Below are 18,848 nucleotides of genomic sequence, written 5' to 3' on the forward strand. Positions count from 1 at the left end.
CAGCCAGTGAGTGGGAACCAGTCTCCACATCGGATCCGAACCCTCGGCGGGAGCGCCGCCACACTCCCAAGTGGCGCACTCTCCAGTGCGCCACCGGGCCGGCCCCTATTTAGTACTTTCAAAGGTTGTCATCAAACTTCCCAGAATTCACTCTTCAAAATTTATAACATCTGCCCCTCCCCCAAACTTTTCGCGCCCCTTGTATCTTCTATAGTTTCCCTAATTACTGACAGTGTCTATACTCAGGAATATATTCGATCCTGTGAAGATGAGCTGACTGAAATAGGTTCAGTGTTTCTTAAGCATTTTTTTTTTTCATCTAAACTACTACCTTCTTCAAAAGAAAATCCTTTTCAATAAGCCTAGAGATCCTTTTCCTTTTGATAATATTGTTACAAGGATGTAATCTTTCCCTAGCAAGTAGGATTTGACTTCCCTGATCTTAGTTCAGATAGTAAAAGCCCTTTTTCATTGTTTTGCGCTCTGCCCCGCAAACCTCTGTTCATCTGAAGCTGTAACATTTGACACTATTTTCCCCGTTTTCATTGTTTTACGTGTCCCTACTTCCAAGCTTGGCATTGATCTCTAAATTTTCATCTCACCACAATAATAGCAACCTCTCATTATTCAGGATCTACCCTGAGTTTTCTTCTCTTTTTGGGTTCCTGAAAGTCTGTAGTCATAGTTTCACATTTGCCTTTTTAAAAAGGTAAGTCTTGTGAAATTAGGTCCTAAAGTTACAGATAATGTGTCACTAATTGTGGCTAACATTCTCTTTCCAAGCTTTTGAGATGAAGACACAGGTGCTGTAACTATCAGGAATCAAGCAGAAGCACAGGAAGTGCTGGCCTGAGTGTGGGGGCCTGATCAGGCCATGTGGTACAGGGACAGTTCTTATGGATGCAAAGGTAAGACGTGTAAAAGGTAAAAGGAAAGTCCGTGCAACACAGCTGTTATAGAACAAAGATAAATCCAAAATATTATGTGCAATTTAAATTTACTCTAAAGAAATTGAGTGAAATAATTTTTTTTTTTTCCTTTCGGAAAGCTTGAGAGAAACCAAAACTAGAATAAAATTTCTAAAACCTGTGCAACACAGCTGTTATAGAACAAAGATAAATCCAAAATATTATGTGCAATTTAAATTTACTCTAAAGAAATTGAGTGAAATAATTTTTTTTTTTCCTTTCGGAAAGCTTGAGAGAAACCAAAACTAGAATAAAATTTCTAAAACTGCTTTGCAAAAAATGTTGCCACACTTATGGAACTTGTCATCTACTTTGTATTATTTGAAATTTAGCAAACTCAAGAACAAAATCATCACATCTCTTTGGTTCACATAGCAATAAGAGATAACACAATATACACTTCAATTGACCATGAAGATTGTTTTATTCCATGAAAATATTCTCAACAGAGAACACTATCTTAAACAAAGCATTTACCATTAAGAAATCAACATGTGCACAAAAAGAGTAAAAATTACTGAAAAATTAAGGATTTCTTTTGGACAATTCACATGTTCAAAATTTAAGAATGATTTAAACTGTGCAAGTACAAATGTCTTTCTTATTAATAACCCATATACAGGTTGCACTATTCCACATGAAGGAACTTGCCTCCTACGGAAGCAAATCCTGCTTTTAGAAAAACAAACAGTAGCTTGAAAAGAACAGTTAGTCCTTACAAGAAAGCCTTAAACTTTGCCCTCAGTGGCTATTAGCCAAAAAAAACATAAGCACTTCAGGCTTTGTACAGAAGACAAACACAGCCAGATCACATTTCCTTCTCATTGCTAACCTTTAAAAGAAAAATAGCACTACATTTTAAAACTACTTCACGTAGTCTGTCAGTATTGAATAATGTCACATTATATAAATAACCCTGTAACGAGATTCAATATCTAAGCTTTATAGTTTACTAGCCTCAAAGGTAATACACTATATGTCAGCTGTGTAACAGTGGTGTACTTGATCTTAAGAAGGCATTAACTTTCACACAACTGTGATTCAGCTTTAGTATACCTGGTAGTATGATTCAAATAACACTGAGAAAAAATTATTAAAGCAGTCACACAGCTTCTAAAATATTGCTTAAAATCCAATAATACACAGACCAATTCACGTTCTCTTTCTCCCCTCAAAACAGTAAAGAACCAAATTAATGAAGCTTCGGTGGTAGAAATAACCCCCCGCCCCCACCCATCTCCCTATTATGATGCCACTAAGAAATTAGTTAAGATACAAGTCATTAACAGAATCACAAATGTGAAGCAAGACAACATGAGCAATAGGGCACTAACAGTTATATTTACAAATATAAACACACAAAAATTTCCATTTTACAAGGAAAAGTGCACAGATCATTACAAAGTTTCACTAAGTTTTATATGGTTCAAACAAAAACATCACTTGGAAACAGACTATCATTGTAATAATCAAATGAGATCGTCATAACCTCAAATAAAAAGACAACGGGGGAGGTCCATAAAACTTCTCATAAAAACACCGAGTAAAGTAAAATGGACTCAGACATGTCTTTAGTTTGATGCATAAATTTGAAGATGCACCATCGTACATGGTAGAGCTCTAAAAGCCACCTACCTACCAAGGCTACATCGGCAGCTGCAGCAGTGCTGCAGAGTTAAAGGAGGTCGCACTGAGCTGACACAAAGCCCTTTGCGGGATACTGTAGTGGTAGTGTTGGCAATCAACAGATTTAGGCACTCTAGTTTAAGGCAGCATTTGAATGGAAGCAGCTGACTTTTGACAACAGTCCTTTGTCTTGAGGTGGTGAGTATCTTCTGTGTTTATTATGCCAGGATTTCAGTGCTGACTATAGATTCTTCCCAGACTGAGGTGCTGAAGATGTATCATTTTTCAAAGAGTTCTTTCAACGAGGCTGTAGGCTAGAGCAGAGATGTTTTCTTTTTCTTATCATAAATACTTCGAGTTCACAGACTACTTCTTCATAACGCCAAAACTGGAATGTTTGCAGTGAGGAAGTTATAGCAGCATACACGAATACTAGGATGGAAACATTAGTGCTGAAGATGTTTGACAAAGTGATTTACACTACAAATGTAAAACAAAACAAAGACTTTGACGAGAACAAGGGATTATAAAGACATGCCTGAAAAATCTAGCCCGATTACTCTAGACATGCGACACAAGATGTTAAGCAAGCACGGAGGTGGCACAGGCAGACACTGACAAATGGCAAGGATTCTAACAGACAATGCATCTAAAAGCCAATTCAAACAGCGCTGAGATGGAGACCGTCCTGTTGGGTCAGCCAAATGAAAGACAAATTTTATGACAGCTCTGCATTCTTTCTGGTTTGGACATCAGTAAAATAAACGCAAAAAAGGTCAGCCATTGTTGGCTTTTTTCTTTCACGTGAATAACTGGACTAGGAATTTAAGGATTGGTATTACAATGATTTTTTAAAACAATGTATGGAAATGCTAATGAAGTTAGTAAAAAATAATCATGTCTGCATGCACTCATGCAACTTGCTTCTCTCACTCTCTCTTTGAGCCTGACAACTCTAATACCCTCCCCCCAAAAGCAGCTGCATGTAACCTCCTTCAACATCTTGCCCATTTCCTCAGAAACCCTCTTCAGGAACCTGCAGTCCAGGAGGAAAAAGAAAAGAACAATTACTGAAGACCTTTGATAAAATCAAAAGAGGTGTTCAGTTTAAAGTGTCTGTCCCAAATGTCTCTAAAATCATTTTATACTCGGCTATTGAAAATACCAGAAAAATTTGAAACATGAGCAAGATCAAGGACTAGTCTTATTACTTCCTCACTTTACCTCCCATACAACTACCTCAGGGTGTGATCACACAACTAGCATTGCACAATCTTTGATTGTACAGTGTCTCCAACAAATGCTTGTTGAAATTAATCAGAAAAAGTTATCTATTCTAATAACTGATGATTCAGCTAAAATGAAGAAATGCCCTAAATGGTGGTACAGATATCTTCCTCCAACCCAGTTAGTTTAAAAAGTTACTTCTCTTTTAAAAGCAAAATATGCCAGTACTTCCCCTCCATTCAAGATTTCCTCTATCTTCGAATGTATATTTTTCTATGTATAACTGCTAAATGCTAAATAATCACTAAAGTGATATTTCCCAAAAGACATTTTCAAGACAAAAAATACAAGCATAAGATTAATTTGGAAGGAAGCTTGTACACTACTGAAAATTACCAGTAAACCTGAAAATATTTTCAGGTCTCAAAAGAAAGCTGTTTTATTCACCTAAGAGTGAGACCAGGTGATTTATTTTACAAATCTCTTGATTAGCCTACCACTTAAGTAGATTATGTGCTGGGTGCTTGTTTTCTTCCTTTAGGAAATCAAAGTTACGAACAGGGAGGAAGATGATAACAACTATATTATTATTATTTTACCCAAGTACCATCTATTACTTTTCTTCCTAGAAACTATAGCTACAAATTCAAACTCCTAGAACAAACCACTCTTTTGGGAGTCAACTTTCTACGGTATTTCAGAGCAGTTTTACTTATTTGAATTCACTACAGTCATTGTGTTTTCTGAAGTTAAAGGGAACAGGGAAGCATTTCATCTATGGATTCCTGCTCAATAAATCAAATTCTATTATTTACAAGGCAGCAAAACACAAATCCTTCACACAGACTTAGGCAGGACATAAAGCAAAAGGCATCAATTAAACTTCACACCAACATTACTCAAATGATAAAGCGTCATGAAAACAGTTTTTTGTGATAATATTCACATCTCTAAGATCAAGCCTGCACTCAGCTCACACAGTGAACAATAAAGCTTGGATGCCCTTTAAGTTTTCTTATTTTTTCCGACCTGCTGAACATGTTCTCACTTTATGTTACCGTTCTATGTCATACAGGGCACAAAGCCGCCTGTCAGTTTAGATATAAGTTACTGCACCTTTACTGTTTTTCTCTAGAGTCACATCTATGTATGACGTGGGAACGTAGCCTTCTTCACCGTTCTGTCTCCGAGCTCTTGTCCATCCGTCCCCTTTGTCTTCCTCAATGATGTACAGAACTTCACCTTCTTTCATTGCCAGAGTACCTTCGTTATGTCCTAGATGAGTTTTCATAGAACAGGCATAAATTAAGCAGTGGTTATTTTTAATAAAAATTACAAATACAACACACAAAATAACATAAAACGCTACTAGATTTCAATGTACCTGGAACCACAAGCCCACTGGCTCTCATTAACAACATCTCTATGATGCCATGTAGTTTCCCAAACACTTTCACACATTCTCTCATTTGAGCTGCACAATAAGCCTGTGAGGCTGTATTAATATCTCCCCCATGTAACATAGGAAGTTACTCAGTCACAGTGACCTTATATGATTTGACGGGGTATGCTAATTCCTATTTCACCATTCCAACTCCTTTCCCAAATTTGAGTAATGCTGCTATCTAAAAAATGCACGAGGTATGGACTAGGAAAATAGTAACAAGACAGTTAGTGGATGGGAATAAAGAAGGAAAGAATATAGTTTGAAGAGAGAGCAAAAAAAATACAGATTCAGCTCTGGTGATGGTAGAAGCAGAATGGCCACAAAGCACAAATTTCCTTCAAGACCTCACCAGCCTCAGGGCTCCCTTTCTTCCCATCCCCAACCCCTCCCAATCTGCTTAGCAGTAACAATTTTCACAACTGAATCTTCATTTAACATATGCTAAATTCCTTCCCTTGTCTCTAGATTACATTACACTAAGATCTTAAATTTAATATATTTTCTCAGAATGAGGAGTAACTAAAGACTTTACTCAATTTTAAAATCAATACAATGGATGGGTGGAGACTGATTTTAAATCATATACCATTGTATAAGAACTTATTTATGAAGATGTTACTCTGCTCTTCTGTTAGCTGAGTAAAGGATTTTTCAGACTCCAAGAGAAGTAAGAATAACTAAAAATCTGCAGGAGAGGGCCACAATGCCTTATTCTCCTCATGGACTCCAACTATCACAGGAGAGAGATGGGATAGTCAGAACCTACCACGTTCTCTTCCACTCTCATCTAAAAAGGTAGCCTACAGAGTCAGGATATGATGATGGCATTCAGCTATGCCTTGTACCTGTCTTTCAAGGTTAATAAGCTGCAAGGAAGAACGTGAAGTGACATCTAATAGCCACCCACCTCCTGAGTTGGGCTACATGCTCAAGCTGCTTCAACTTTGTTGAGCACATGTAAGCATTAGTAAGATCTCTGGGGAAAATTCTGTATCAGCCAAAGTTGATAATTAGATAATAATCTATATTAAGATGCTGACAACACAGGTAATTATCTTTCAATTCTTTAATGCCATGTATGGAAGAAAAATGTATGTGTAATACAGTTAAAACAAAAGTACACATACTAATGAACTGGGATCACAATTTTCTGACAATGTGTAATTTAGCTAAGGACACTAAAGTGAATGACTCAGTGTATTTAGACTTCAAGGAATCACTTTTATCAAATATAGTACACTAAGAAAATCATACCATCAAAAGGGTAGATAGCTTTGCAGTGTCCAATAGCAGGCAAGGGATCATCATCCTCAAATTCATCATCGAACTCACTGTGGTGACCATGCTGTTGGGGTGGCCCACGGACTTCTTGGTTTGCATCATCAGTGTAACTTCCCTCAGGACTATAAAACATAAAATTGTCTCTGATCAAATATCACAAACATGTGAACTCTTCATATATTATGTGTAAGTTGATCTCCTCAGGATCAATTCAGAAAATTAAATACCAATGACACAGTTCCAAATTAATCCCTATTTTCTTAAACATTGACTATATAAAGTGTTCCAATACAAAATGCTTCTTTGCTGAATTTACTGAAATAAAAAAATTAAAAGATAACAATGTTCTAGACATACAGCAGTATTCAGTAAATACATGTGACTATCATTAGGTCTAGAGATAAAACAGAAAAATGTAGTAGACACTTGTCTTTCATCATCCCAGATTCATGGCCCCCTCTTTTGGCAAGAGAACACTAAATTTCCTTAGGGAACCCACTCAGACCCATGTTCAGTTCACGGGCTTCAAGTGGAGTTGTTTCTATTCTAAATCCAGAAGGGACATCAAAGCATAGCACTTGTATGGCTGAAGTGAATAGTTCATGAGTAGTCCTGTAACTCAGTCAGTTACAAGATGTGCCAAGACTCTTGCTTGGGACTGTTGGGAAGAGAGATTCACTCCCTTTTCCACTGGACTTGACCTGGAGGAACACTCCTCTAAAGTTTGAGAAGATCACCAAATGGAGCCTTAAAATGAAGCCAACACAGTAGAAGACAGAGCTGTGAAGTGGAGAGAAACTGAGTCCTGAAGATATCATCTGAGCTCCTAAATCGAGCTCTCCCGAATGTCAACCAATGCAGTCCATTTTTAGTGTAAAACAGTATGGGTAAAGTATTCATTCTGTCATTGCAAACTAAAAGATTCTCAACTAAAATAAGAAATAAAGTTAATTTCCAATTAGTCAAGGTAACAGGGAAGCTAGCAATTTAGAAAATCCCAAAGAGCAAGTAACAGAAAGGCATTTTATTTTTCTTAAAAAATGTTTAAAGAGGGCCGGCCCGGTTCGGATCCCACATACAGACTGGTTCCCGCTCACTGGCTGAGCGAGGTGCGGGAGCAACACCGAGGGTTGCGATCCCGTTGCCGGTCCCGGTCCGGTATGGGCACAACACTGAGGGTTGCGGTCCGTTGCCGGACACGAAAAAAGACAAAAAAAAGGAAAAAAAAATGTTTAAAGAGAAAAAATGTTATTAATTTTGCTGAAAAATCAAATGACTGAATGAGATTTTAATAATGGAAAATTTACAAGATGAGATTTAGCAGCACTTGTTTAAAGAGAAAAAATGTTATTAATTTTGCTGAAGAATCAAATGACTGAATGAGATTTTAATAATGGAAAATTTACAAGATGAGATTTAGCAGCACTTTCAGTAAGCCTGGAAGCCATGTTCTTAAATAATACATACAATAGAGATTACATCCTTTTAATCTGGGTTTTCCTAATAATAAAAACCAGTTATTTGTAGATATCTCCTGATATACAGAACATATGTTACTCTTTCAAAAGTGATAAAGAAGGCAAAGAGGAGACGGAGGAATTAACATTTGTAAAGTACATACTACTACAAGGTATTTTACTACTAGGTGCTTTATGTACATTATTTCCCTTATTACTAACAACTCTGTAGGATGGGTGTCTTAACTTCCATTTTATATTTCAGGAAAATGAGACAGCGAGCAGTAAAAACGAACTTGCTCAAATTACAATATGATTAAGTAGTAAACCAAGATTTAATACAAGACCTCTCAAATTATTCTCCAAGGTGAATCCTAATTTGTAGACTTTTATTATGGAAAAAAAAAGATTTTACACCAATGGGAGAATGTCACAAATGGTATAAAATCATGGAAACTTAGCAAAATGCCTTCTAGAAACTCTGGTCCAAACTAACAATAAACAATTCTTTGAGCAATTTGACAGTAAATTTTTCTTCGACATAAGCTACCCAACTTCACTTAAACCTTAAAGGACTCTTCCCATGCCTGAGGAGCCTATGCTCCCAGACTGTGTCTTCAATAATTTTCTATGTTCCCAACTCTGTTTTTGTATGCATGACAAACTAGAATTGAACAGCAAGATGATATTTCGTACTTCACCTGCAACTGTTAAAAGAAACAGAAAATTACTTAGATTCAAAAACTAAAGTTATGAAAAGCCAAACTTGTTAAATCTGTAAGGAAGAAAAAGAATTCTATGAAGTTTAGGACAAAAGGATGAGAAAAATTGGGGGAAACAAAGAAATACAAATAAAATGCAAAAAATGACCTTTCTCGTCCCTGTGTTACAAGATGATTTATGTCACTGCTATGTCTTCTGTCTCCTCTCCCTCCTGTTTTGCCTTCAACTTCAGAGAGCCAAGCCTTAGGAAAAAATAAGCAAACTGAGTTCAAGAAATATGTTTAAAAGCTCATAAGATATTCTACATTTAAAATGTGCTTTTCAGTTTTTATAATGTAATTCTTAGAGATGGGAAAACTTTCTTCCAGTTTGGTCAATGATCAACTTTACAGCTAATTTTTAAAAAATACTACAAATGTTTAGTTTTATATAAAGATTTAAATAAAAAACTTCAATGAGAGATTAATCTAAAGATTATATACCACAATATCTTACATACCATAATATTTTACTTTTAGATCATAAACCCTAAAATTAAATCTAAATATTTGAAGATAATTCTAGCAATAACCAATCTATCATTATCAAGTTTATAAAAATAATTTATCTCAGACAACTGTTGAATAACAAATCTACCTCATTCTTGTGGATTTCCATTCGTAAGCGGTCAATGTTATTCATGGTCTCTGCTAATTTAGGCTGCAAACTCCCTGGATCCCCCATTTGTGGATTTTTTTCATACACATCTTTCATTTTGTTGAGTGCATCTCTGAAAAAGAGGAGGAAATCACAGAACTAAATATTCACCTCATATGCTTCCCAATGAAAGAGTTTAATTTGACTTTGGGGACTCCCATGCATGCACCTTAATCTTAAGTTTAGTTATATCTCAAGTTTAGTCTAACATTAACTGATTAAAGACAATTTGCATAAAGCTTATAATGTATATAGAGTTAGTAATCTAAGGACAATCTTTCAAAACACTCAGAATACCAAAAAGAAATAGGTTTCATTACTCATTTCTTGCTTCCTAAAGATGATTATTATATAAGCCCCTATACATATATATAGATTGAATCTACAGGGCGAGAATATTCCTCAGTATTCTTAAACTCATCATGTCCCAAATCACACTCATTATATTCCCACCCAGCAACAATATTCCACCATTGTTCCTTATCTTGGTTCACATAGCATCAGCATCCTCCCACTCATCTATGCTAGAAATAGGAATGCTATCTTTAACTCGGCCCCCACCCCTAAATTCTGTAGCCAGTTCCTCTGAATCCACCTCTTCTTCTCTAATCACATTACAATGGTTATGCCCCAGTCAGATCCCCTTGACTCTGACACTGACATTGACTAACCCTCCTTAATACTCTTCCTTCTTGACCTCCTGCAGGTTTCTTTTTCTTTTTCCTCCTCCTCCTCGCCTCTGCTTTCTCACATTCTCTCTCAGTGGATCCTCTCCTTCTTTGTTCAACTTTTAAATGCACATTACATAAAATGACAAAGGTTTCTCATCATTTCCTCCTACACTCCTCCTTGAGGATGATCTCTCACTGTTTTAATATCACCTATCTTCAGATGATTCTCAAATGTGTAGCTCCAGTCCCTTTCTCTCTTAAGTTCTAGATTCATATTTCCAAACCCAAGTGGACATTTCCAATATTGATTTTTCAGATATTTCAAAAATCAAACAAAACCATTATCTTTGCCCCAAATTTATTCTTTCTTACTGTTTCAATTAATTCTCCTAAGCTACAAGCCTTTTCTTTAAAAAGCCTCCTCCATTTTTTTCTTCTCAGAGATCCAATCAGGTAAAAAGTGCAACCTGCTTTGTCTCTGAAATGACTCATAATCTATTCCTTCTTTCTATTCTCACGGCCATGCCTTAAGTTAGGCCCTCAGCATCTCTCACCTGGGTTGTTACAAAGTCCCCTAACTCTGAAATGACTCATAATCTATTCCTTCTTTCTATTCTCATGGCCATGCCTTAAGTTAGGCCCTCAGCATCTCTCACCTGGGTTGTTACAAAGTCCCCTAACTAATCTCCCTGCCTCCAATCTCTTTCCTATACGGTCTACTCTTCATACAGCTTTCAATTACCTTTCTTTAGAATACAGAGCCATCGCCCCCTCTGAACAACTTTCGTCAATTTCACAATATGTTCAGAACTCCACAGAAAAGAATTCAAGGGCCGCCCGGTGGCGCACTGGAGAGTGCGCCACTTGGGAGCGCGGCGGTGCTCCCGCTGAGGGTTTGGATCCCATGTGGTGACCGGTTCCCGCTCACTGGCTGAGCGTGGTGTGGGCGCAACACTGAGGGTTGCGATCCCGTTGCCGGTCCTCGGTACGGGCGCGACACCGAGGGTTGCGATCCCGTTACCGGCCAGTAAAAAAGACAAAAAGAAAAAAAAAAAGAAGAAAAGAATTCAAGACCTTTCATAATACATCCTATACCTTTTCATTCCCATCTTCCATTATCATACTCCACATAATTTCTAATCAAATCTCCCTGGAATAGAGCTAATTCCAGGCCATGGAAAGAACATGCACATTTCTGTGCCTTTATTCTTGTTTTGGACATGCATAGAGCACGGAAAAATTTGAGTCACCAAAGGCACATTCAAATTCCCATCTGAGGTCAAAGAAGGTGATACTCTGCCTTCTTGTTTCCACTCTCATATGCTGAACAAGTGTCCTTTTCACAATCTATCTACTTAGTGCCATGATTTTCACCTTTTTGTGCTTTTTATTGGTGATCTTGGTGTTTAAAATGGCCCCTAGGCATAGTGCTAAGGTGCCGCCTAGTGTTCCTAAGAACGAGAAGGCTGTAATGCTACAGAGAAAAAACGTATGTTAGATAAGCTTTGTTCATGCAGGAGTTACAGTGCTGTTGGCAGAATTCAAGTTAATGAATCAACAATACATTTACACAGAAACATACATAAAACAAGGTTATGTATCGATCAATGATGAAAATGTGACCGATGGCTACCTGGAGCCTAAGCCTGTAGTTCCTCTAGGAGCAATGTTTCATTATTTGATAGGTAGGTGTTCACAGTGACTTTACAGACCGTAACTACTGTGTACAATGAGACTCGGCTATATTACAATATTTCATTTATTATGAAGTATCCCATCACACCTTATACACAACTCTTAACATCAAAACTTCAATCTCTCATGTTAAACTTTAAGCCCCAGTTTTATCTTCAGTGTAGATATAGTAAGTCACTGATTCATTGCAATAATCCTTTATTCATCATAAATAATTCTTCTATGTCCATTCTGAAAAAGTGAACTAAAGGAAACTTTTTTAAAAATAAAAAGTAAATTAAAGCTATGCATGAGCAAATACAAATCTGTAAGTTATCAAGCATTGTTTTACTAGAAATAAAATAATTATAGCCTCAGGTTGCTACTGAAATCAATTTATATACCAAAGCAAAATGAAAACTTATCAAAGTATAATGATAGACAGGACTTAAAGGAACAATACTTTTGGTCTGATTCTTTTTGTAGTTCTCTGTTAAGTTCATCAATGCGCTGCTGTAGTTTTTTACGTCTCTGTTCTGGTGGCAGATGACTGAAATCTTCTAGTGCTGGGCCCTGAAAAGAGAATCTAAATCATTACAAAAGACATTTTCAGTAAATTTCATATTTTAAATATATCTGCTATAAAATTAGAATATATACCAATTTTAAGTTTAATTTCAAATTTCCTCAAACAACCCCTTTTCAAAAAAAAGAAATCTACATGGATATGTGTGTGTGTGTGTAGTAATGAAAACAGCTGTACTGAAGAAAAGAGCCCAAATTACAGTCATGTTATAAGCCACGGAAACAGACCAGGTAAAAATATGACCAGATACAGATAAATGATAATGATCAATATCACATTATTTTCAAGTCTTGGCAGAGATAAAATGGATACATACAAACCTTCTAGAGCAACAACAACAAAATGGAAACACATAACATTTCTCATTCTACACAAGTTACTGTTTTATACATATCACACCACATTCCCAAACAAAACCCACTGCCATAATATTCCAAATGTTACAAATATTATAACTAAAAACATGAATAGCTCATATAACTGAGTTAAGCAAGCAAACTTACCTCATAAAGTTAATCTAATTAATAAAATATACTTTAATATTGCATAGTCTTTGAATAATTACATTTATTAAATCATTCTTTAGAATCAAAACATACCTGATCATTAAAAAACAAAAGGTAGAAATATCCACTAAGTAGAAATTATATCCGAACAAGAAGTATATTTTCAATTATGCTTTTGTAAAACCAGATAACATACCTCAGTTATTCGTGAAAGAAAGATACGATCCTTCTTTAGGAAGGATGCTTGATGTCTGAAAATTTTTTAATGCTTTGATATTCAAGAAACTATGTAATTTAAGAAAAAGTGCTAGTATTTAGATGTAAATTTCTGATTCAAGTGATGTCTTTTTCCTCTTAAATGTTATTTTAATCACTGTTACTTTAGCTATGTTATTAGAGATTAAAACAATTGATTTAGCAACTACTAAATCCATGTAATATAACCTATATTTGCTTAAGTTTTTATATACTCCAAAAATTGATAATGCCTATCATTCTTCATTTTTCTTTTCAAAATGGTCATTTTAAGAGTATGTATATGGTTCAATTTTTTAAGCATTGCTGAAATGAGCTCCCAAATCAAATTCATGCTTGCTCATTGGGCCATATATGCCTGTAACATACACTAGTTTTATTTCACCATCTATAAGAATGCTTCGTTTACTTCTTTAAAAACTCACTTTTAGGATGAGCCATAATCAAACATATCACTTTTAATTAATAATAGAATCCCTAGAATTTTCCCCAGTGGCCTGCACCCTTTATACATTCAACAAACTTGCCTTAAAAAGTATGGCATTCTGAGAGGCTTTCATTTTTTCATCTACCAGTCACCAGAACTAAGAATGTCAATCAACCAAACCTGACCTATATAAATGAATGACAAAATTTCCTACAAGAAGTTCCTTTAAATTACTGGTTAATTCTCAACATAAATTGTCAGATTTAACTTAATTTGAGGCATAGGTTTTGAAAGCTACTATATATGTGCCAAAGATAAACTTTCTAATTTACTTTTTTTTTGGTCCTTTTTGTGACCGGCCGCACCACGCTCAGCCAGTGAGCGCTGTGAGCACACCGGTCATCCCTATATAGGATCCGAACCCGCCGCGGGCTCAGCCCTCTAATTTACATTTTAAAAAATATTTCTAAAAATCTGGAAAAATTATTTAATGAAATAAGTGCATTACAATTGTAGTGTATTTTTTTTGGCAATATTATAATAAATTCATAATTATGCACAGGTAAATCTGCCAGACTTATACTTGTCCCTAACCAAAGCTTATTCTCAAATTTCATAACAGTAGATACCTAGGCACTTGCATTTCTAATATCCCTTTTGACATTATAACCTATTCTTACATAGAATATGAGAACTAAACTCACTCAGTTTCCCATGGATGTAAAGAAGCACTCTGTGGTAAACAACCTCTCTTACTACAAGGGAACTTACAAAAGGCCGATTCCAACAGTCTAAAAAAGAGTGGTCTGTTTTCCAAAAGCTGTTTTATATAGCTTCCTATACAAGCTCCAAATAATTTTGGGGTTAGTTCTTCATAATATAGCTCCATTAATTTGTTTGAAATAAATGTATAAAGGAACATCCCAAACACACACGCACACGCACACACACACATACAATTTAGGTTATTTGTGCTTCTATTCCCCTTCAATAGTACAGAAGAACAGAGCACTGACTCCATAATGAAATCAGTAGAAAAAAGTTTTTCTTTCTTTTTGGAAAAATCTAATGAGTCTTGTGGTAAAGTACAAATCAAATTTATATGATCATTTTGAAGGTTAAAAAAATAATTTTTGCTAAATTTCCTTTCCACATGAAACATAAACTTTTGCTCTACCATGGAACTTTTAAAATAATATCTAAACATAATTTTATTCTCCTCTGTAATATTAGAAGTTCTCCACCCAATGACACTTAAGAACTTAGTGGGCTGATGACTGTTGACCACATTATTTTCTAATCTATGACAGCAAGAGGTACCGGCATATGTTGGACTATGGATTAAATTATAAAAAGAAAAAAAACACACACAAGGTGAAAATGTAGGATATACTTTACCACTAGTTTTGAATTAAACAAAACAATGTCTTGAGATTATTTAATGTTGGCACAGTATATATATCTGCACATAAGGCTTACCATCTTCACCGACCACTGAATAGTTCAATGGAAAACAGAAAGAAATGGTAAATTATTCACATGAAACCATAATATAGAAGATGCAATAACCTATACTTTTTTTACAGTAAAATAAATCATGTACATTTCACAATCCAAACAATTATGCCAGAAAAACAACTTTAAGCACATTTCAGTAAAGTAAATTAATTGCAAAAAAAAAAAAAAAAAATACACCAATGATAATGGGTAGATATTTTCTAAGTTTAACTAAAACTGCCAGAAAAACAACTTTAAGCACATTTCAGTAAAGTAAATTAATTGCAAAAAAAAAAAAAAAAATACACCAATGATAATGGGTAGATATTTTCTAAGTTTAACTAAAACTCAAAAGTAAATAGTAATTATTCGATCAGTAATCATGGATTTTCTTTTAAAGAGAATTTTTATGTAAGTGGATTTATATAGCTCGTCTTCTTAAAATACTAATATTTGAAAAGTTAAACATAAAAGATCTAATATTAGCCATTTAAAAAGAAATCTTGTATGAAATATTAGAAAATAGAATGCTCTTCGCAATACATTAAAGAAAACACCATTATCTGAACTTTTAAAGCTCAAAATACTGTTTCAAATTTAAATATATCATCATTAGGTAAGGGTAACATTTTTACTTTGGTTTCAAGGTGCTTTTTTAAATATATACACATTAAAAACACATTATTATCAAAATAATACATGAGTTACCCAGATTCAAATTTCCCATACTTTTATCCTAATAGACACAAATATATAAGTGGAATTTGCTTCTGTTTTTCAGTTTTTATTCTGAAATCCATACTGCTTGAGAAACAACACTAAAAATATTAACTTTGATTTTTAGAAGATTGTTTAAAATTTATTCTTTCTGAAAATATGAAATAACACAGATTCTGAAGAGACCAACCAGAGTGTTTTTGTACAGCAAAAGTACCATATAGATATAGACAGAGATCTCCCACATTCCATGGATTAGAAGGACTTGGCAACTGGCATGGCATCTATCTACCATCCCAACTGCTTGTACATGTACACACACACACACACACACACACACACACACACACACACACACACACACAGAGAGATCCAGAATACACAGCAGAGCTTTAAAAAATTAATCTTCACATTCATCCTATTTGGTTAGTGGCCTCTAAAATTTTTATTTTTCCCTGTTTTCCAAACGATGGTATTTTAAAGAGACGGTAGTAGGGAGATGTCTGGTAGAATTTCACATTAAAAACATGATTTTAATAAGTATCTCACAAAAATATCTACCCCTTATCTCTGATGAGTTGGCCATATATATCAATGGTTATTATGATAAGAAAAGATGACATTTGCTATCCACTATCTCTTAAAATTAAGCTTAACATTCTTTAGACTGTCAGTTTCGAGAAACAAAAGCCACAATTTATTTTGCTATGACAAAACTCCTGGTGAGGAAATAAAAAGGTTTAAATTAAAGAAAGAAATTCATGGCCTTCTTTAAATGCTATTAAACAAAATCATATATAGGCCAAGAAACAAAATATTTAAATATTTGACTTATCATCATTTATGATCATCTTCACCAACTAAACGTCTAAGTAATAAAAATTATTTTTCCAATTTCTATACAAATATCTTTTAGAAAAAACATTAAGATAATTATAGCTGAAGTAGCAAATGTTTCAGTTTTTAACTAATGTTCTTTTGCTATTGGAAAATAAATTTACAGTTCATTAACCTTAGATTTAGGGACATAAAAAAACTCAAGTTCTTTGTAAAAATATTGGAAATACATTCTGTGTATTTTTTTAAAGTAATAAATGTGCAATACAAAAATACTCTCATATACAATTATCTATAAACTAGAAAATTTCATATACCCACTATAGCTTAATAAATAAATACAAGAGAGAGCTAAAAAGGAAATCAGGCAATTACAATTATTAAGTATCCTGAGAACTGTACTCTGGAGAGAGAAAGGCTTAGAAAAATGACTGGAAGTCTACAAGAACACGAACAATTTAGACAGAAAACATGAGCTTATTGGTAGATAAATCTATTACTTTAAAAAAGGAGTATCCAACAAATATTAAATGAAGTAGTTATAGAGTAAAATTATTAGTTATAGAGTAAAATTATTAGTTTGTATAGTAAGTAGTTAAGTTTGTGCATACCCTCAAATATCCATTAATGGTTAGAATTTGATGTCACAGAAAGAAATTAAAGACCCTCATCCCTCAGAAAAGATCCAGTGGTACCACTGTCAAACTCAAACACAATGGTCTAATATAACACTCAGACCAACATTTATCCTTATTGATACTGGAAACTGCATACACCAGGTGTTCTTTAAAAAAAAAAAAAAAACTGTAATTTTTTAGAAGAGCTACTTAGGAAAAACAATGTCCAACAAATGTAGCTCAAAATAAGAGTTTCTGAATTGCATGGTACAACTCATTAACTTTAAGAAACCTCAGGACTTATTTTGTATGCTTAATAGACTGAAAAATCCATGTAAAAACACATAAATTGGCTAATGAAAGCTTACCTTCTTTTTTTTAGATTTTTCTATATTGAAAAGCCTCTTTATGAAACATCTCTATGGGTTAACTACCAAATACCACTCAAAACTAGAATGAAATTTCTCAATCCCAAGGTTATAATATACTTCCTCCCTGCTCCATCCTCCAGTCCAGTCCCCTAGTTGGTTTGTCTGTCATATTTCCTACCTTGCACACTGCTTTCTTCTTTGGCATAGAAACTAATAAAATAACTGGGAGGGGATTTCTGCCTTCTAAACGAGGCCTGTGTTGGTTTGTCTGTCATATTTCCTACCTTGCACACTGCTTTCTTCTTTGGCATAGAAACTAATAAAATAGTGGTTTGTCTGTCTGTCATATTTCCTACCTTGCACACTGCTTTCTTCTTTGGCATAGAAACTAATAAAATAACTGGGAGGGGATTTCTGCCTTCTAAACGAGGCCTGTGTAAAAACAGTGTATGACTATTTAAAATTAAAGCAATATATGAACATAAATAACAATCGAGCACATAGTTTTAAGTTCTACAGTTGTATAATTCTATCTACAAACTTATTCAATAAGAATGAAGATGTCACATATTTAAGCTTCTCTCTCCAGTGCTCACAGTTCTAATTACCTAAACTTTTTTCATCGAATTACACTTATTTCATAACTCTGACTATACAAGGATACTTGAAAAAGTTAATGCAAAGACTCATATTATCTTTAATTCTATTTTTCCACAAACTTTTTGAAGTACCCTCATACTGTGCCATGTACAATATGACATAGTACTTTAACTGAGTATTTAAACTGGGCCTGGTATACTCAATACGTAGTATACATAAAGAATTACAAAAACATGGCTACTAAATAGTAATTTCTTGTGATTTATGTAACAACATAGTATCAAGTGTAGTTTAAATTGTCATAGAGAAGCAACCTGTAAATTAGTCCTACCCTCGTAACTTAGGTAATAGAAATCCCAAATATGATTTCTTAAAGTCCTTCAAACAAGTGTTAAGAGCTTTTGAAAGCATGCCTGTAGGATACAGACTCGTCCATAGGGACTTTTTAAATGTCATTAATTACCTATATCATCCATATACAGAATTAAGTGTGGTAGATACGAAGAAGTTCATGTCATTGGAGGAAGAAAGGAAACCCAGAAAAGGACATAACACACTAGAACATTTCTGCTGCATTACTGACATCAGTTAAGTTTGTCATATTGTTATAATATAAAAATATATAATGATGTAATTTTGCCCTAAACTAATATATCTTTTTCCAC

At 34.5% G+C, this 18,848-nt stretch overlaps 1 protein-coding gene across 3 annotated transcripts in view; it reads right to left on the minus strand.

Annotated features, from left to right (window-relative positions):
* Positions 1 to 1,368: 1,368 nt before the first annotated feature.
* The window catches only part of FNBP1L (formin binding protein 1-like), a 54,420-nt gene continuing 36,940 nt past the window's right edge, over positions 1,369 to 18,848 (minus strand). Inside the window, exons 10-16 of one of the 3 annotated variants that reach the window (XM_008586635.1) lie at positions 15,024 to 15,038; positions 12,234 to 12,343; positions 9,366 to 9,498; positions 8,877 to 8,971; positions 6,523 to 6,671; positions 4,938 to 5,096; positions 1,369 to 3,630 (exon numbers count right to left, since the gene is read on the minus strand). In XM_008586635.1, coding sequence (XP_008584857.1) covers positions 3,623 to 3,630; positions 4,938 to 5,096; positions 6,523 to 6,671; positions 8,877 to 8,971; positions 9,366 to 9,498; positions 12,234 to 12,343; positions 15,024 to 15,038 — 669 coding nt within the window. In that variant the 3' untranslated portion in view covers positions 1,369 to 3,622. Of the gene's footprint in view, positions 5,097 to 6,522; positions 6,672 to 8,876; positions 8,972 to 9,365; positions 9,499 to 12,233; positions 12,344 to 15,023; positions 15,039 to 18,848 lie in introns of all 3 variants that reach the window. The other 2 variants (XM_008586638.1, XM_008586636.1) reach the window with 2 other exon arrangements.

This window comes from Galeopterus variegatus, unplaced genomic scaffold, assembly GCF_000696425.1.
Source record: "Galeopterus variegatus unplaced genomic scaffold, G_variegatus-3.0.2 Scaffold4060, whole genome shotgun sequence".
Classification (NCBI taxonomy): domain Eukaryota; kingdom Metazoa; phylum Chordata; class Mammalia; order Dermoptera; family Cynocephalidae; genus Galeopterus; species Galeopterus variegatus.